Source organism: Idiotropiscis lumnitzeri, chromosome 8 (genome assembly GCF_059441095.1).
Source record: "Idiotropiscis lumnitzeri isolate Australia: NSW breed Sydney's pygmy pipehorse chromosome 8, RoL_Ilum_1.0, whole genome shotgun sequence".
Lineage (NCBI taxonomy): Eukaryota > Metazoa > Chordata > Actinopteri > Syngnathiformes > Syngnathidae > Idiotropiscis > Idiotropiscis lumnitzeri.
The window spans coordinates 11,593,523-11,614,625 of NC_142398.1; the positions used below are offsets into that span (position 1 = coordinate 11,593,523).

The 21,103-nt window shown below is 39.8% G+C and overlaps 1 protein-coding gene across 1 annotated transcript; it reads right to left on the bottom strand.

Annotated features, from left to right (window-relative positions):
• Nucleotides 1–352: 352 nt before the first annotated feature.
• On the bottom strand, nt 353–18,427 carry smox (spermine oxidase). The gene is given in 8 exon segments (XM_088303653.1): nt 353–782; nt 784–915; nt 1,149–1,309; nt 6,352–7,087; nt 7,900–8,073; nt 10,284–10,510; nt 11,841–12,075; nt 18,291–18,427. Coding segments are annotated over 7 exon segments (1,695 nt in total). The 5' UTR covers nt 12,049–12,075; nt 18,291–18,427; the 3' UTR covers nt 353–725.
• Between the last annotated feature and the right edge of the window lie 2,676 nt (nt 18,428–21,103).

Consider the following 21,103-nt stretch of genomic DNA (forward strand, 5'->3'; position numbering starts at 1 on the left):
CGGTGCCCATGGGATCAGCTAGTCGACATCACGGGTACCATTCTTTCGTTTTCTGGTTTTATTTTATTCATTTTTTTTCATGTTAACAAAGTAAGTAACGTTAACGTAAACTGAACAAAAAAATAATAATCAAACTCTAAGATCTAAGACTTCTACTTTCTATGTTAACCAGAGGCCTTTTTCTCTCAAACAGTGTTCATAAATGTGTTGGTGTGTATTTTTACTTTTTCAAGACACGGTTAGCGTCAATCACCATCGACACCAAGTTTAGCTGTCTGCTTTTTGTCTTCCATTTCCTCTCCACATTGATTCATCACCCAAAAAAGTGCACGACAATGACGACAGAATGGTCTTGTGAGATGACAATAGAACCTTTTAATTTGTTAAAAAGCTCTTAATTCTTATATATATATATATATTTTAAAACAACATTAGATACAGAAGGCACTTACAGTACATTTAAAAACAGGTTAAATCACAGTTTCTGTGTTATTAAAGACAACAAATGATGTTTTTGTATCAAAAAGCATCATTTTTGAGTGGTAAAGACAAGAAATGACATAGCACCATTGGCAACCTTTGACCATTTCACTTGACATAAAATGTGGCATGATTTGTATCTACAGTACATTAAAAACATTACAAAAAGTAATAATGCCCACCATATATATATATATATATATGTGAATATAAATTTAGCCGTAAGATTTATATTAGGGGTTTTCTCACAAGTCAAAGGTGTTTTTGTTTTCCAGCTCATTTTCCATATTAGGCTTTGTGGTTTTCAGCAGTGTGCCAGCCCTGGTACATCTCCACCAGCCTGTAGGCCTCTCGCTGTCCAGACAACAATGCACCATGCGTAGTGGAATAGTATTTGCGGTGGGTGGCCTCGCCTGCGAACAGGACCTGCAGGTCCTGAGGAAAGAAAACGAGAGAGCGATTTAGAGCTGATATGACGTCTGTGTCATTGTGACATATTTTGGGGTCATTTGTTTTGGAGATTGGATAGTCTGCTGGCACTTTACTGTTTGTTTATACCAGTTAACATGACAAAAAAGTTGCGCCACAAAATCTAGTCATCATTTCAGCATCCACTTGTTCATTAAAAAAAAAAAAAAAGGACAGCCAATATGTCAAGCAACTGTTACCGGAGCCTTGGTGCTGTTGCCGTAAGGCAGAGGCATGGCCAGCCTCTCAAAGTCTCCGCCACTGGAGCCCACCCTGGTATAGGAGTAGGACCCTCGAAAGTATTTGTTGCTACCCCAGGAGGAGCGCAGGATGCGCCGGGGCTTTGGAATGTCAGGGTTCCCTGTGGATAAAAAGACAATTCGCAGTGTCGTCATGAAGCATGATGTGCAGTGGCTGTAAACTCGAATCGCGTATTCTACGGATTTGATTTAAATGCCTCGTATTTTGCTGGCTTGAGGCTTTTTATTGCGCTACGATCGTCAGAGTTCACGTTTCTAGTGGCTGGTTGCTTCAAGGGGTAACTGTTTCACTTCCTGTTCATTTCAGAGACCAAATCTGACAATTTGAGTTCCCCACTTGATTTTGCTTCATCCAACATTTAAAAGTGATTTGTGATTTTTCATTTGCACCCATTTATTTTTTTTAAATTGTTACTTTCCTTTACAACCTTTTGTACAAGAGCCAAAGATTTATTGTATTGTATTGGTGCATGCTTGACAAGCATGAAAGGTTCAACAAACTTATATTTGCTTGTTAATGACAATGGGGGTGGCGGTGTAGTGTAGCTTCTCAGCCTCTGTCTTCAGCCGAGCAGAACGCTTGTTACTTCATAGTCACCACCTGCCTTTGTCAACTCTGAGTTGGGTATTTTTCCCGCAATATCGAAAGATAGCGCACCGTATGAGAAAGAATGCTTTCCTGAACCTTTGGTCTTAACTTTAATTCATCTGATAAGCGAGTTCAGATTTTTTATGGTTCAGAACTTTGAAGAGACTAAATGTGCTTTCAGTCAATTAAAGGGATTAAGAAATGTGTTTTCAAAACGTTTTAGCCACAAGGTATGAAACTAGTGAAAAAAGGTCTTTTATCCTTTTCAAATCTATCAGAAGAAATCTACACTGAAAAGAGGACATCGCCTGAAAAGTAACTTTAAGGCTGAGAAGTAGTGCCGTCAGAGTGGAAAATGGACCTTCAGTGTGTTCTTCTGTGCCCCAAGACAAAAGTGAGCACGACCATCAAACAAAATTACAAGATGCGTAACATTGCTTGTTTCAAACGGGTTAACAAAGATGTGTTTTGTTATGTCTGAGAAGAGCATGAGAGCTCCAGTGAGCATCAAGGTTTTTGCTCATCTGCAGTGTAAACATATATATCGAAAAAGTCAGAGTCTGTAAAAAAAGGTTATTTTCGTGAATGAAAACGGATGAAATTCATACTAAAATTGAAAAAAAAAACATTCACAAAGTAAATAGAAACAAAAATGCTTTTTAAATGAAAATTAACTCAAACTACATCTTACGATTGAGAAACTAAATAAGACCAACTCTAATTACAGTGAAAGTCTATTTTTGTCAAACAATTACATGAGTTTACTCATTTCTCGTCTATTACTGTGTGTCTGTACAGAAGAAGGAAGGTCAAATTGTATTACATAATACTTAAGTGACCTTTTTTTATTTTATCATGCACTCGACAAATGTTCCATATATATTTTAAGCTAAATCTAAAACTAATAAAAACTATACGATTAAACCAATTTTTTGAAAAAATGAGAATCAAAAAAACTTGCTTGAAAAAAAGCTTGTGAGCGAGCTACTTGAAGTGACATTTTTATTGTGAACCAAATCTTTTTGTCCAAATCAATTTCGTGGAGAGTAGAGTTCTTTGCAAACATGGTGAAGTGGCATTGAGCTGTTGTGCTGCACGCAAATGGAATAAGCTGCCAACAGAATTGAAGTCAGTCCCAAGTGTAAATGTGACCTGTATCTATTTTTTTTTTAATTAATTATTTATTTATTCTTTTAACTCACAGCCTGAAGGGCCCAATTAGATTTTTTTCAAATCCGACTTGGGTCACTTTCAAATATGATCCTAGATTGGCTACGTATGGGATTTCTTGTAAAATAACCGCATCCGAACAACCATGTCACATGTATCCCTCGTAGACGTCATCCGGAGGCCAAAATGTGCTCCTCGTGGGCGGAGGGAGAGTGTTGGCAGTTGGGAAATTGAATCTGCAAAGTTGTTTTGCGTAAAAGTATTGACTTTATATTTTACTTTATTTGAATCCCATGAGTAACATGAACCACAAAGTGGACATTTAATTAATGGTGATAGTAATAATTCAGACGCTATTTTTTTAAATTTTTTTTTAGATGCACGCCAATGAGATCAAAAAGCCCCGCCTCATTATTAATACACCCAGAAAATTTATTTCTACCTCCTATCAAATTGCGCCATTGTAGAAATTCCCCGACACGCTGGACCACATTTACGTCCGTAATCCCTACGTCAAGAGTGACGTCTCTTCTGCGAGACACTTTGGAGATGCAATATTTTGACACAGCAGAAAGATCAAGGTCGCATTTATAATCTAATGTGAACGCTTACACAAAAACTCTTTTCACGTGGTGGCCCCACTCCTCAGCAGTTGGTAAGAACACTATCTTTTTTTATTAATTTAACTCATTTTATTCATTCAGAAGGCGGCAGGGTGGACAACTGGCTAAGCACGTCTGCCTCACAGTACAGAGGGGCAGGGTTCGATTCCGGCTGCGGCCTTCTTGTGTGGAGAGTGTATGTTCTCCCCGAGCCTGTGTGGATTTTCTCTGGGTACGCCGGTTTCCTCCCACGTTCCAAAAACACTCGAAAATTGTCCATAGGTGTGAGAGTGAGCACGAGTGGTGGTTTGTCTCTTTGTGCGATTGGATGGCAACCAGTTCAGTGTACCCCCGCCTAGTGCCCGAAGACAGCTGGGATAGCACGTCCGCAACCCTTGTGAGGAGAAGCGGAACTGATAATGGCTGGATGGAGAGATTATTAATATGCAGGATAAATTGTGTACTGGTATTAATTCATTTGTTGCATTTATTGAGACATCCAGGGCGTGTTCCGACTTTACAAGCAAATTCAGGTTAAATCGCCACCGTAGCAACGGAACTCGCTCAGACTTTCTGTATTTTTAAAACTATTTCACAATATGGTCTTTTAGTCATTTTAGAAACCGACTTGTATTTCCTTAATTTACTTTGAAATGCTTTTAGGTGTTGTGTCTTTGTGTGAAGCACAATGACTTGCCTTTCGTATGAGATGTAGTATATAAATAAACACGTTTGTTGCAGAATCACACTGAAGATGCAAATCAGAGAGTGTCACCACAACTCGTGACCTTCTATAGGCGACGCGCCTCTGGGGAGTTGATCGTGTAATAAAACTACTACTGATGGAATTAAATCCGGCTGACAGACTGAGGAGCATGTGTGCAGCTGACAGTCAGCATAATGACTCCCACGGGCCACATGACAGGAAGCGCTTCTTCAGCTCTCGCTCAAAAGTAACCTATTGGTGGTTGCTTACGGAGTGGAAACCACAGTCGTTCTCCATTCCTGAGCATATCCTGGCACAGGTGGCCAGTGTTGTGTACATAGCAGTACAATCAAGCAGTATTCCACAACCTGTATTACTTTGATTATATGCCAAAAGGTTTTAATTTAAAAAAAAAAAAAAAAGAGCGAGAGAAAAAAAATAAAAATCTTCGGAAGACGTTACAATATGATCTTCTGAATCTTTCTTTTTTTTTCCAGGCACATACCACATTTGAATATGCAGATTATATTATGCATACTCGAGAAGCAGAACAAAACGTTTTGTATTCAGGTTAAATAAAAGCTGAATTAAAATCAATTCAAGTGTTTATTTTTGTTTTCTTTAGCACAGTGCATTTCCCCAATTTTATTCATATAATTCCAATCCCTTCTACATTAAAAATAATGGATTGTTGCTGAAGAAAAGTGAAATATGTTTACATGTATTTCTTAGTATTCAACGGTAGTTTCCTAAAAATAGTGCAACTTTGCATAGTTTATAGTTTTTGGTTCCAATTAAAATGCACTTAACATTTACATGCTTGCGCTAAACATCAATGTTTATGCGTTTGTGGATGGCTGTAGCACACAGAGACAAGCGTGGCAGTAATTAATTAAAAAAAATAATCACAATAAAAAAAACTAATTGAAATCTGGAACTGAAAATCAAAAATCTCGAATCGGGCTTGATTTAATAGTTACATCCCTAGCAAGCCTTCTCCTGTCGGCAAAAATATTGCCACAAAACAGCAAATACTCTGATTATGCGCTGTAGGGTTGTTTACTATGTAGCAGTTCTTTTGAATTTCTTGACAGCTGTCACAGTAAATTGAACACATTGTCAGAGCAGTTCAAGGTTCCATGACAGTTGGGCCTCTTGCATTCCTATTTACCTGATTCATAATCTCTCAAACTGCTTGTATTTATGTAGGGAATGAATCAACCATCTCAAAAAGTCAAGGCCGCTCCCTCTGCTCATACTGACATCCCATAATCAGTACACAGCACTGTAGATAGACACTGTAGCCATACTGTTTTGCTACGGTGACCTTGCAAGAAATATCTTTTCACAGCGCATTTGAGCAAATCAATTCAAAATGATGGCACGTAGCAATCTTACCCTTGACCGCAGCTACCTCGTGCATATTTTGGGACACAGGTAAATTATTTCTTAAATGTAAAAGGATTAATAAGTGGCGACATGAAACATGAAACGCTTACCAACATATCTAAGGACTGCGTGCAATAGAAAAAATTATTTACTCAAACATTTTAAAACAATCTGTTTTCTGGCTGTAATTACATTATCATGAAACCACAATATTTTTTTGCTCATGGTTGTACCACCAGAATGCAATAGCGACCTATGCATCGTTTCCAGCAAGTGTGCCACTTCAGTTCAATGTCAATTCATTTATTTATTTCCGTCAAGAATGTAAATTAATCTATCAACTAATCACACAACAACAAACCCCTCATGGTGCAGTGCTGTGAGCTGATAACTGCAAATAAAAATGACTCCGATGTAATCAATACTGTTTTTGAAATGACACCTTTTTTTCCTGCCCTGTTCACATTAAAGTCGCTATTGTCGATAGGCCACTCAAAGACCGGCGGTATGTTCAGCTGCGGCAACTGGTGCCCCATTAAAAAAGTGTGCCGGTCGGTACAGTTCAATGTGTACCAACTGAACTAACCGGTTCTGTTCGCAAATGAGGGATTTTAACGATGGAGACAGCAAGATGACCTACAAGCTTCCATGTGCTCATAAATGCATTTTGTTTGTGGCTGTTCTGACCTGTAAAGTGCCTGAGCAGCTCTGTGCACGTCTCCGCTACAGTTTCATCATCGCAGCGCTCCATGCAGAGGGCCTCCTCGCCACATATCCAGCCACTCAGCATGTAACCGTAGCGTTCTGGGGGGTAGAGCACGTCGAAGCTGCAGATCTTCTTATACCACAGCTCCTCGGGGTAGGTCAGCTGTTCAAGCTGGGCCTCGTCTTCCCACACAAACTGAATGCTGTTACACTCGGGGCTCCAGAATGGCTCGGCGTACTCTAAGAAAATCTTATCTGTGGTGCTGATGCCGAGCTTCTCAATGGCCAGCACCTTGTCCTCTGGTAGAGAAGGTGAAAACATGGCCTCGTGGTTGTGCTTCAACAAACCTAAGGAGACCGTCACGATCACGTGGTCGGCCAAGATCCACTCCTCATCTTCGCACTCCACGCAAATGGGGTGCCTCGCCTTGAGGGGACCGTAGCGCCCACTGTTGTTTCGATTGTGGTCGTTGTCCCGGTTTGTGTCGTCGCTCTTGCCGATCGACTTGTCACGCCAGGCTGAGTAGTTCCAGTGGATGCAGCGGATTGGTTTGTTAAGGCAGATGGTGTGAGGGGGGATGTCCCTGGCCAGGTGCTCCACGACCTTATTGAAGCCTGCAGGAATGATGTAATGCGCACCGGGGATCTCAGTCCACTCGCCAAACTCACTGAGCGACACCTCGTCCATGTTGGGCGAGCTGCTTTCACAACTCTCAACCTAAGGAAAGAAGAAATTGGCCAGATTTCTTAGATTTGTGTTTTCTTATATATGTGTAAACATCTACAGCAACATGACAAGTGGCTGCCATCTTTGTGGAATTCACAAAAAAAAAAACATGAAATGTGAATTTAAAAAAACAATGACTGCTAAAGTACATGACCTGTGCTAGTGCCCACATGGCTCTTTGCAACAATAATCTTTTCTCTTCTCTGAGTTTTCATCACAATTTTGACCCAATGACGACTCAGAGTTTGGCCTGTGCAAGCAATTGGTGGATATATTTAACTGAAACGTGTCAGCCTTTCAGAGAAGGGAGTTCCCCCGAGTAGGAGACGAAACAAAAAAGTCAGCAGGAACGCTGAGAAATGCGTAATAAAGTCGTATCGTTTGGCTCCAATTTGAAAGTATATTCTTCGCCAGATTTTCCATTGGCAATATCTCTCAAAAAGAAAGGCAGAGAGGCCCCAACGCTAAAAAAATCCATTTCTCCGAAACCCACCATCCAATTTCATAATTCTTGGTTCCTTGCATTCAGATTAAAGTGGCCATTCCAACAATACTGAGTGTTTTGACAGACTGTTATTTTTTGGGAAATCTTGTCATATTGCTCGTTGTATACACACAAATATAAAGTGCAACCATTTTTATGGTGAAACCTGCAACGACATGAAAGAGGCTACAGTTTGATAACTGGTGAAACGAAACTATTGCATGGAACATTTTTTTTTTAAAAAACAACTGGATTGTGCCACAGGTGGTAATGTGGGAAAGGATGCCACATTTACATGCTTACAACCACGCACACACACCTTGAGATATTGTTGAAGCATGGACAATTTGAGCTTCTTGATGCTCTCAGAATCCTCAGGATCCATAGTAATTCTCTTGCGCACCACATCTCGTGTAAAGACGCCAACGCTGTTCTGGCTTTCGGCGCCAACGGGCTTCCCATGCTGGAAGAACTCCTGAGTCTGCTCGTACACCTACAGGAAGGCACAAAGGCAAACGAGACGGACAGTCATCACTCTACGAAAAGAGGAAGAAGGATATGCAGACTACAGAGGTCAAACGAGGAACACAACCACAGCAGTGAACTGGAATGCACCATTGAACCTGACGCGTTGAAGGCGACTGCTCAACCTTCTTTCCATCCACCCAATCATTTACGGGTTTACTGGAGTTGCTCCCAGCATAATTCGGTGGGTACACACTTGACTAGTCATTAGTTAATCACAGGCCACATTCACAATGACACCCATATTGGATCTATAGAGTCTTCAAATGCCGTTTTTTTCCAGACCAAGATAAATAACCCATAACTTATACCTCCATCCATACAACCAGAACCGCTTCTCCTCACAAGGATTGTGGGCAAGCAGTAGCCTATCCCAGCTGTCAACGGGCAGTAGGCAGGGTCCACCCTGGACAGGTTGCCAGCCAATCGCAGGGCACACAAAGACAAAACAACAACTCGCACTCACACCTAGGGACAATTTAGACTTTAGAGCATTTAATCAACCTACCACGCATATCTTTGGAATGTAGGAGGGAACCGAAGCACCCGGAGAAAACCCACGCAAGCACGGAGAGAAAATGCGAAATTGTACAACTTGATTTAAAAAAAATAATAATTAAAAAAGACTTTTGAGAGGAGAAGTAAAAATAAACATACCCTCTACAACTGGACAGCTGAAGACTACAAAGCAAAAAGAAAGAAAAAAAAAAACATCAACAAAAGCATACCAGTACAGCCGAACTTTATTAGGGATTCTGATCACAGCCACATCCCCAATTATATGTTTTTTTTCTCTCCGGTATTTATTTTTACTTCACCTCTTCATCTCATTTCCTTTTTTTTCATTTGAGTTGCACAGGTTAAAGGTCATATTAATTACAATTTTGATTAGACTTTTCATATTAATTTTAAGTACAATCAATATGCTACAGGGATCCAGTTATACATAATACGGGATGGGCAGGTTTAAGTAACAACATATCACAATAGTAAAACTTAAAAATACGATCTTAATGACTTGCTTTTGGTAGTAAGAGAAAAAGATTAAATTGGGACTGGGAAGTGAGCAAGCTCAACTCAGCTAACATTATGACATCAAGCATCTTTGTCTCATATTGGTCAGATTCTGGGTTCTTTGTCTTATTTTCCTTGACATTTTTGGCACCATGTTGAGTTGCTCGATTGCAAAACTGTGAGTTCTCGGTTTCCACTCTTCCGTTACTAGCCCCAATTTAAACGCATCTTTACATGCAACGGATTAAAGAGTGACTCTTGGACATGAATCACACTATTTGGTTTGAGAGGTTATATCTGGCTGATGTAATTTAGGTCTTTGGGAGTTTAGAATAATGTAGTTTGCAGTGGTGGAAGATTGATGGAAAAGGTGAAGCTCTCCATTCGTGTTGTGTTGGATGTAGACACTGATGCCAATGGTCGTCAACTCTCGGTACAGATCCAAAAGACATGAATGTGAAAATGTCCCACTTGGTTCCCCATGCCGAGGAATCATTTAAGGTGATTTGTGTATCTCCTGTGTTAGGGATGTCTCCATGTCTGCTCCAGACTCTATTTGGACAAGTCCAGTTGGCTTGTTACTATTGTTTTTTTTGTTTGTTTGTTTGTTTTTTTTGGGGGGGGGGTTTATGATAGGATATAGAATGTCAGAAGAAGAACTGCTGCTGCGCCGACTTCTATGCATTAATTGAATAAACATTTTGTTTTATTTTTATTGCTTTCCTAACACGCTTGACTCCAATCTGTTACATCTGGTTTTGGTGGTTTGGTGTGTTATATTGGAAAAGAAAATCCCCAAGATCTTAGGGGAAAACAACAACAATAAAAACAAGGGTAGTGCGTGTGTGTGTTTGTGATCTTCGTGTGTCACTTTAACTGCTTTTCCAGATGTGGCATGATAGGCTAAAACCGCACCCATAACACACAATGAGGGGCTCTATTATTTGCTAAATACAAAGTGTTGACTGCCATTAAGATCTTGTCCCGCAACAACAAACGAAAATGTCGGATAGCAAACATTAAAAAAAAAAAAAGCGAACTTCTCTTTTCTACCTTTTACAGATTAACAAACAGAAACCAGGGATACATTGAGCTTGTTATTGAAAAATGGACCATCCAGGCTGGATGATGCCTTTAGATAACGCGTTACTGCTGTCCTCTCACCTCATTGTACAGGTCACTGAACTCCTCCACCAGGTCCTTGGGGATCCTCTTGCCAACATTGGTCAGGTAGTGAGCAACGCCGTTCTTGCTATACAAGCTGATGCGCCCCACGCTCGTCTCGCCATCTGTTGTCTGTTCCAGCAGCCCGTTGTCCTCGGCCAGGTGGTACACCGGGTTCCCATTGCCGCCGTGGATCCAAGTGGCTCCTACCTCCAAAGCAGTTTCACCTGCAAGACAATGCATGGGAAATTCACCTCAATGCCACTCCATTTGTACATTATCAATAGGTATTTACAGTATAGTGTTCGAGTCAGGTTTATGGATGTTCTGTGTTTATGTTAGCCTGATCCCCGGTGAGCCTGACTGAAAGTGTCACTGGGTTCAGCAGCGAGTTTTCATGAAAGGCCGACAGTCGTTTTTGCCACAAAAATATAAATTTCCAGGTATGAAGCAACACCTAGCCAGCCTCTGCCAAACCGTTACAATAAAGTATAAACAGCATATTGGTTTGCAATAATACTTGATTATATTATGTCATATGTAGCAGTAGGTGAAAAAGTGAAGTGTGGAGAGTCACAGAAATGCATATGCAAGTGCAGTAAATGGGATAGAATAAACAGCTTCTCAAATATTCACACCCTTTTCTGTACTTGTCGTGTTTCCTTTCTTTGAAATACTATAATATAGCTACACCCGCCAGGACAATCCTCTTCTTTCTCGACAATCATGCCATATTGTTTTTGGTTCAGTAAAAAAAAAAATATATATATATTATATATATTGTCGATATCGCGGACGTGCTGCAGCCTATTCCAGCTGTCTTCAGGCAGTAGGCGGGGTACACCCTGGACTGGTTGCCAGCCAATCGCAGGGCACACATAGACGAACAACCAGTCACACTCACAATCACACCTCGCGGCAATTTATTGTGTTCAATCATCCGACAATGCATGTCTTTGGAATCTGGGAGGAAACCGGGAGTGCCCGGAAAAAACCCACGCAGTCACGGGGAAAACATACAAACTCCACACAGGAACTGGAGGGGCTGGAATCAAATTTGTTTTTTGACACATTACAACATAAGCCAAAGATAATGGCACTTATTCAGACAACTTTCTCTTCCCACTCAAAAAAATATATATTTTAGTTTATCTGCAGAATAATTGATAAATGATTAGAATGTTATTCTGCCAAATACCAGCATCTGCCTCTAAAAAAAAAATAAATAAATCCGTGAGTCAGGCCCTAACAACAACAACAAAAATTGGTTTCACACTTTTTCTGTTGCAGTGACATATTTGCGAGGCCCAACCATACCTGAGTCGCTGACTGCATATTTTACGCAATTGACCCATTCACTCGCATTCATCCGTGTCGTCACGCTGCGTGTGGTGCGTTTAATAGCTTTTGCCGGCGCCAAGAGTCAGATGTTATCACATACTTTTCTAATGTGTCAGAAATTGAATACAAGCTGCGATTATTTTATCTGACAGCAGTAGTGATTGGACAAGATGTGCCTTTGTCAGTATGATGCCCGTTTTGTTTTCCCTTCCTTACCGTGCTTAACACTTTGAACTCTCCCACCAATGCGGTCTAAGGCCTCTAGGACCGTGACATCAGTGAAGCCCCTCTTCAGCAGGACCTTGGCTGCAGCGAGGCCGGCCAAGCCAGCGCCGATCACGACTACTCGAGGCTGCCGAGGAGTGCGTAGGCCGCTACTAAGAGGATCATCAGCGCCGTCTGAGGAAATTTCACAACTTTGCATGCCGTCCAAGCTCCTCTGCAATTTGGGCTGTTTGGAAAGGATGAATAAAAGTTGGTCAATAAACGAAGCAGCCACACTGAATAAACGAAGCAGCCACACTGACACAATGGGTAAATGCACTGCACAATCACACCATCCTGTGAAAAAATGTGCGCGGTTCATGACAAGTCAGGCTTGGTTGTGTAAAAGTTGGGTTACCTTCTGATCTAAGGAGGTAAAAAAGTAAGAAAAAAAAAATGTATGTCAACCGTTTTGTAGCTTTTGTCAGAAGACTTATTCAAAACTTTTCAATAATATGCTTTCCTAATAATCTTAGATAAGAAGTGGTTTAAAATTCTTCCACACCAAACTCATCAGCCTTTATTGACTTTTCTTTGTTTTGTCGGCAACAGAAAGGGGCCTTCCTTAAACTGATCCCTCTAAATTTAGCAAATTGTGACAACTTTTCCCCAAAATCTCAATCTGTCAAAATGCTAAGTAGAGCTGGAATGGCCATTTCAACCTAAGTACAGGACACCAAGAATTTTGAAAATCAGACAACGGGTTCCGACAAAAGGCACTTTTTTTTTTGTGTTGGAAAAAAAATGCCTTTTTGGGGAATGTTATCACAGATTGAAAATATGGTAATAAAAACAACAACAACAAAAAATCTTCAAATTAGAGTAAAGTAGCGTAACTATTTCTTACCGTTCTACTTGACGCTTTTGTGTCGTGTTCTACTATGGAAACCACCTTCTCCGATTCGATTGGATGACAAGTTTGACTTAAAAATACCCACAAACTGCTCAGACAGGCCGGAATTTCGAGACGGATCAAAATTACTGTCATGTTTCAATTGCCGACACTTGCCCTAAAAACTCAACTTAACTTAAACAAATGGAAGATAATAGTAGAATAGATCATGTACTGCAGCAGTCACTCGTTTTTTTTCACAAGTATGTTTGTTGTTGAGGATTTTAGAAGCATTTGAATTGCTCATTTTTTTTTAGAAAATTCCACAAAGATGGCGGCCACTTGTCACATTGCTGCTGGGAAACATAACTTTCCAAAATGTCTTGGCAAAATGAAGAATTGATTCGGGCCATAGTGCTATGACTGATTCTTTAATTGATTAAGTTGCCTTTCACAAGCCTTAAATCAGCAAAAGATAAAGCACAGTTTGATTGTAATGGAAAAATGGAATGATGCATGACGCCACTAAAAAGGCTTGCCTCTTGGCTTGACACAGGATGTACAACTCTTTTTATTTCATTTGTTTGTTTCACAACAACTTATTGTTATTCTATTAGTAGTCTGAAGCGACCCAAAGTACTATTCTATTTCAGTCAGACGAGACCTCGAGACTGGACACAAACAAGAAAGCAATTTCACATCACAATATGGCCAAGGCACATTGGCACCAAATAAACAATTATTATTCTCACACACAAAGCTGAAAGTGAGAGTGAAGTACAGCTGCGTGTGACAAAAAACTATTTCTCAAGAAGCCATCATAACAGAAATATGAACATTTTGTCTCTTTTTGAGATATGCGCCACACAGACTAAGGCGCCACTCGCGACAGCTGACACATTAGCATGCAAAGTGCAGGCTGAACATGTGCTTAACTGAGTTCAAGTGAAAACACCCGTGTCACACCAGAAGCAGCGAAAATCAGCAGAAGCACCTGTTTGACATTACTTTCATTTGGCCATCAGCAAGCGCAATTATGTGTCAACCCACTAATCTGAACACATGTGACATGTTGCTGTTAACATTGCCCAGGAAGTGGGTCAGCCTGATTTACTGGGGCATGACGTTTTCTATGGGAAGAAGTATAATGTGACAATACTTAGGGCTGCTACATGTGTCCTTGTTATACACATTTCGGGATTAAATGGGTTAAGTGACATGACTGAAATTGAATGCAAACATTAAAGTAGTAATGTGACAAGTGACCACAATCTTAGATGTAATTTTCTAAAACCCATGGAATGAGAACTTCAAGTGCATCAAAAATCCTCCATAACAAAATTCTGGGGGGAGGGTTAATCAATAAATAAATGGATTAACGTATTTTTCTGACTATAAATCAAATTTTTCCCCATAATTTGGCAACTGGCAAATACTCAAAGTGCAAGAAAGAATGGAAGAAAAAAGAAAGAATGAGAATGAAAAGGAAAAAAGAAGCAAGAAAAAGGGGGGAAAAGAACAAAAGAGAAAAAAAAAAAACAAAGAAGTGGAAAAGAAAACAGAAGTTATGGTGTTCAGTCCCAGAGGCCATTGTACTTTCAACCCTGTTGACCATGGCTCCCTGGCATCTAATCTAAAGCCAACAGTCTCAAAATTGGAAAACACAATCAATAAGAAATATGCGCCATTCTGCACCAGCGTGGGTTTTACATGGTGGCAGTGATTGCCTCATTTACATGCCTATTCAGACCTTCCTTCTAGGGATAATTTACTTTCCAGAAAAAAAAAGCATGGTTTATCGCAGACACACCTGGGCCAAATGGCCCCTCTTGGGTCTTCAAGTGTTAAAACTCGTTTGAAGACACATTTTTAGTCTTTTTCTAAGATAAAAGCGGAGGTTATGTCCTACCAAAACTCATTTGCTGCCGTCAACACGGGGTGCGTTCGTAAATTCACTCTGATGCCCTGACGCCACACAGAGAGAGTTTGTGTGTTCAGAGAGACAAATGAGAATGCGCTCTCCTCTCATTTCCTCAATTGACGTTATTAACCAATCAGCAGCTTCCAATTTTACAACTACTGCCTGACGCACTCTGGATAAGCAAAGGGCACATTTGAACAATGCTCCGAGTTTGCAAATGGTTAGAGTTAAGTAGTGAACATTTGTAGCACATTTCTAAACACACCCACAATTACGGATCAGAGATTTTGGGGCTCAATGATTCTTGATTTCGGTTTTAAATTTCCCCAAATAATACGACATACTTTTTTGGACTGGTGCGACTTACCTAATACAGTACATGAACTATTCCACTGCCCACACTTCTCATAAATAATGTCCTATTCCCACTATGTAAGGAGTTGTTTTTTTGTTTTTTTTGCGTATCAACGTCATTTGAAACATAACAGCAATTTTATGATGAACCTGGTGAACATCTCGACATTTCATTCTAGACACACTTATTGGTCGGTATTTTTAACTGAAACATGAAACATGTCATTAGGAGACAGGTCAATTCCCTAACTGCCTCAATACACTGCAATACTACTAATTAAGAGGACAGTGATAATTATTTTAATTTAATACTATTGATATATTGTGTAAACTCAACAGACAATTTTCAAAAATTGACCACTAGATACTAATTGGTGTCTTTTAAATAAATTATATTGATTTTCTTTTCTTTTTTAGGACACATAATACATTTAATAGCTTTTCTTTAATCTTCTTTTGTCTGGTAAAGCTTACATTTCTATTTAGGTCATTTATTTGAGTGATTAAAAGGGGTGCTGGTCATTTTGAGAAGGGTGCCTTCAAGAATGAATGAGGCTGACTGAGAAAGAAAAATCACCCTCTCGTTTCTACTGTATTTTTGTAGCTGGTTAATACAGCCGCCACACTCCTTACACCATCACGGCAGATTAATGTGTGGGCCGGCCTTGGGTGGATCGGGAGCTCAGGGTGAGGTGGCGTAAGGAGGGAGGGGAGGGGGGGTACCACTGACCTAGAAATGACAATCTACAATACATCTGCCAATGGCCTTTTGATTTGCTTTCCTCCGTCTCTCCCCCTTTTAATTCCAGCTGCATCCACAGTCCCATCTGCAGTCATTTTGGAGAACCCGCTTGAACAACAACAAACATATCCTTCCCTGCATCAAGCAAGAACCAAAAAAAAGCAGCTTAATCTCTGTGGTTTTGTGTCAAAGGTTAGACATTCCACACTTGAGCCCCAGGGATGATGGAACGTCATGTAAACACACAAACACTTCATCACTGTACACTAACTGAGGATGCGCCAAAACATTAAAAAGAGTGGTGTGTGTATTTTTTTATTTATTTTTTTTTTTTTACATTAAGTTCGGTATAAATGTTTAAATTAGACTAACCCATAAAATTAACGCACAACTAAGATTGCCCGGAGTATAGTTCATGGTATGTGCAGCCTCTCGCGCAAAATCAGCTGGGAAATCATCGTCACCATCACACCCATGACAACACTGGAGATAAAAAGCACAGTGAATTGATGATTTCATCAACACACAAATCATTGGTTCTAATACAATAAAGAAACATTATAGTCACACTGATTAAAGTATATTTCCATCCACTTTCTTACGTCAACTGGCAGTGTACACGCTGGACTGGCAAAATAGTCCTGTGAACTTAACAATATTTGTGATGAAGTTATTACAATTAGTTAGATAATAATACAGTGAGCCTGCTTATTTTGCCACCTGCAAAAAATGTCTTTCTTTAAAAAATAAAAATGTCATTTGTTTTGGTACATGTAAAATATCGCTATAATATCAATATCACGATGTATGACACTCATCCGAATGTTTTACAATTATTTAGCCCTGTTAGGTAAAAGAGTAAATATCTTTAGGCTTTATTGTGTGTGTTTAGCAGATCCAAAAGCCAATACAATTTATTTACAGAACATTTGTGAGGTTAAACGCGCTGCACCGCACTCCTGATAATTCATGAAGTGTTTATAACTGGATTAGCAATACGGTTCCTTTGCCAAGATGATAACAATTGTTTTGACAGTTATGACAATATATCTATCGAGCTGGTTGCAGTTTGCAGAGTTATATGCGTGCCACACAATGTATCCTCCTGAACGGCACAGGTGTAAAACACCGGTTCTCGGGGCAGGATCGTTAGCGGGCTCATTTCGATAGATTGATACCGCAACCTGGTTCTAATAGTGGATTATGTTTGTGTTTTCACATGGTAAATGGGGGGGGTGTCTCTTATATAGCGCTTTTCTACCTTCTGTACTCAAAGCGCTTCACACTATTACCTCATCTATCTACTGATGACATGCCATTCGGTGCAATTTGGGGTTCAGTATCTTGCTCCAAGGATACTTTGACATGGTCATAATGCATAATGGCCACGGAGTGAACCCACAACCGCTAGGTTGGGGAAAAAAATACATTGCACCATCGAGCCACGCTTGCCCAACACATTTAGGACAACAGTACTATTTTTGTTTTAATTCATTTGAAAAGACAAAACTTTTGTCATTCTTTTTATTTGTAGTGTGATGGCGGCACCTGGATACTCGTGTGGCCTGAATGGGTGACAACAATGGGCAAATGCCAGTATGCCAGAGGATAACAGCTCACAGCAACACATAGGAGTGGGGGTTGGTTGGGTTGTTGATGTGCGCTGTGAAATAGTTCATTTTGGGAACGATGAATTTAATTAAAATATTTTTAACTATAAACTAAAATAGTTAATTTTCAAATGAGTGAGCTGAACTTCAAACTACTTCACGTTCACAACTCCGAGTACCGATGTACAGTATCGGTGTATTTCATTGTACTGACATACAGTACCAGCATGTATTGGTGTATCCCTACGAAATAGTGAAACTAATCAACAGAATTAGCCCTCGATCTAATCCAGAGGACCGTAGGTTGACGCCACGGTCATCTACAACGACAGTAAAAAATATATATAAATTAAAAATAAAAATGTTAAATTGTCTGGCATTATTATCATTGTCTTTGCTAGTGAACCTAATCATGTGTCATGGAGAAAACACAAATGTGAACTTGTGAGTGTTATTTTATATACCATTAATAGCTGTTAGTAGAAAGGGGTGGTAGAAGTGAGGGGATGGCACATGTGTGTGCGAGAGTCACTTAGAAGCTGCGATGCCACAGTAGCAGTGGACCACAGACACAACAAGTGCACTCAGTTTTCACATTATCAGCACACAAAGAGCATTTTGTTCCAAAAAGAAAACACACAAACAGCAAGAGAAATATAACGTCTGGGCACAGAGAACCAAACAGCTCACTAACTAAATAATTTTAAAAAATGTTTAAAAAAAAAACAAAAAACAGAGAGGGTCGTCTGGTTTCAACTCAGAAGTATTTTTGTGTGTGAGAGACACCGGTGTGAGAGTGTTTACGTTACTTGGTCGAACGATAGCAGCGGTAAACAAAACGAACGGTTCTGTTTTGGTTTGTGTTAAGTGACACACGCTGGTCGCAAAAAAAAAAAAAAAATGACGAGCACTCGTGTGGTGTCGTGTCTCGAGCCGGACTTACCCGAGTGTCTCGTCGTCTTCACGCCGCTAAAACGTCGCGCAGTGGCTCCGCCGGCTTGCCTTTGTGCCAATGGTTCGCCTCCTCCACACCCGCCCCGCTTTTGTATTTATGCGTGCAAACCAGAAGCAGCCAGTTTTGTGCAGAGCCGCTGCCTCCTCATTGGTTAAACATGAGCGAGCGGTGACGTCACGGACCCGCCCACCGCGAGCATGCTCATGTGCTTGCGACTAACACAAACAAAGTCCTGCTGCGGCTCTGACTGAAAGATGACATTAGGAAAATATCAGGTAGAACTACAAACAATATTATTGAATAACTTGAAAAAGAAATCGAACTTGTTTTTTGTTTGTTTTACATATCAACGGCTGCAGTTGTAGATTTCAGAACCTGGCAGAATTTGTGAAATATTAGCATTTGGGGGCAAATATGACTTATCATACAAGGGGGAAAACAAACTTATTTTGGGATGGTGGTCAGGTGATGTGTGATCATGTGTGCCCTTTTTTCAACCACAGTGAAAACCCAGGGCAGGTTTACCATTTGGCAAACATAGGCCCTTAAAAAGCACTGTGATGTCATTTTCTGTCTGCATTAAGTGGCAGTACAAGTCTCCGAGAGGATTAAAATAGGGCGGATTTTTCTGCTCAACACGTATCCACAAAGGCAATGTTAATCAGAATCCTGTATGTACACTAGTGGGGATGATAAAGTAAATGTTTGGCTTGACTTCCTCTTTAGTATAGTATTACATTTTCAGGGCAATATACATTAATCACTGGATAGGGGTGATTCATGTCAATGTCCAAATAGTGAATAACTTTCTAAGATCTTGAGGGACTCTTACACAATTTCTCTAAGGCTGCACTGACTTTGCAGCTATTGATGAAGCAAAAGAACTGTCAAAAGGACATGTGGGGGAAATGTAATTAGACTTCATAAATCCATAAAATGATTGAAAAGATGTCTAACAATTTAAAATTTCAATCAGTATGTGTTCGAAATTTGTACAATTACTGGTTCTGCTGATACCAAGTTACAATCACAGAACAAACAATAGTTCAGCACCAACTGACAAGCGAAGTGGTCGGAAGCAAACAAAAAAGAAAAAAAAAAGTGTAAGCCTGATCATTCATATTTATATTATTATCTGACAAATGAATTCAAAGCGGCATGGTGAATGACTGTTTAGCCCATCCACCTCACAGTGGAGAGGTCGAGGGTTCGAATCCGGACTCTGGCCTTCTTGCGTGAAGTTTGCATGTTCTCCCAGTGTACGCGTGGGTTTTCTCCGGGTACTCTGATTAGTAAAATAACTCTATTTTTTTTTATTTGGTTATTTATAGTTTAATTATTAATAGTCAACCAATTATTAGATGCAAAAAAAGATAAATACGTAGAATTAGTTATTTTATTTATTTCATTAATTGTTATTATTTAAGATTAAATCGGGTAACCATATAGAAAAAAGATCAAGTCGAGTAATTACATTTTGTTTTGCCGTACATCTCTCTTAATCATCACAATAAATTTGTGTTGATACTATTCCATCCTAAATAATATCTATCTATCTATCTATCTAGAGATGGTTACCTGGCCAGCTAGCGCATTTGACCAAAATACAATCCAGCTCATTTACATATGGACCTGATGTGACCTAAACCTGTTCTGATTAAATATCTGCAGGGAAGCAGCAACATTGTGTTTATGGAAACTCTTCATAACTGGATCAGCAACACTTGATAGTCCATGAACTATTATATAAGTATGAATTCCACTGTGGTAGAAGAATTTGGGGTTCATTCCAATTGTTCAGGCAACTCTTTTGAGTTGAGCAGCCATCGGATCGGCCGTTGGTCGATGCCTCAATTTCTTAATACATTTATGATGGTGACATTTCCACTCTAATTTGGAGCAAATTTTTGGTTGAAGAGCATCCCAGAATGTGTTAACAATTAGATGTTTGTTTTTATTTCCATGAATACGAACTGCATTTATGTTCCCTTATGTGACCTTTGTGATTACTCTCCAGCGTAATCACATAGCTGTCCTTTACATCAAACTAAATAATAGACTTCATTCTAAACCTCACCTACGAGACTGGAATTTCAGAATCACGGCAACTGGGCGTGCCACTTGCTCAAATGTATTCAAAACATGTTAAGTAACACAATAGCTGAACATAAAGATAATGGTAATAAATAACACTTCAACAAAGCTCTTTGTTGAATAAATATCTGAAAGAAACGGCGATGCTTGCATGAGGTATCGTTTTGGACGGTTGTGCAATAAATCCTGCAGGAAGTGTACGCATTTTTTTTATGTGGAGTCTTCAAGCTGTTGCTAAAAAAAAATAAAAAAAAAACAAAACTAAACCCGCCTTGTTTTGTCTAAAAAGGTTCAGAGCCGTTCATCAACAGGGGGTCATGATTGGAGCGTTGCACCACTCAAATGTCATCAGAGTTGGTCTGGGCGTGACTCAATAAAAGTTCATCTCGCTCGGTTGCCTCCCATCCTGTCCTGAGAATAGTTTGGCCTTTGTTCCAAGGACACAGTGGTCCAGAAAATAAACGGCTCTGTTGGCAAGCCCACCAAGTGAAACAATTGTCTTTTGGGATGATTGTATTCGGCTATTTGTTCTTTGTATCATCAGTGTGCAGACCTAATGCAAATCAATCTGGAATGGACAGTAAAACTAAATGACCTCAGCTTTCTCCAAATAACTTAAATGGGTTGATTTTATAGTTTTTCTCAGTTGCTTTGGTACATTTCTCAGATCAGAATTGATTTTCTCAAAACTAGTAATTACAATTTCA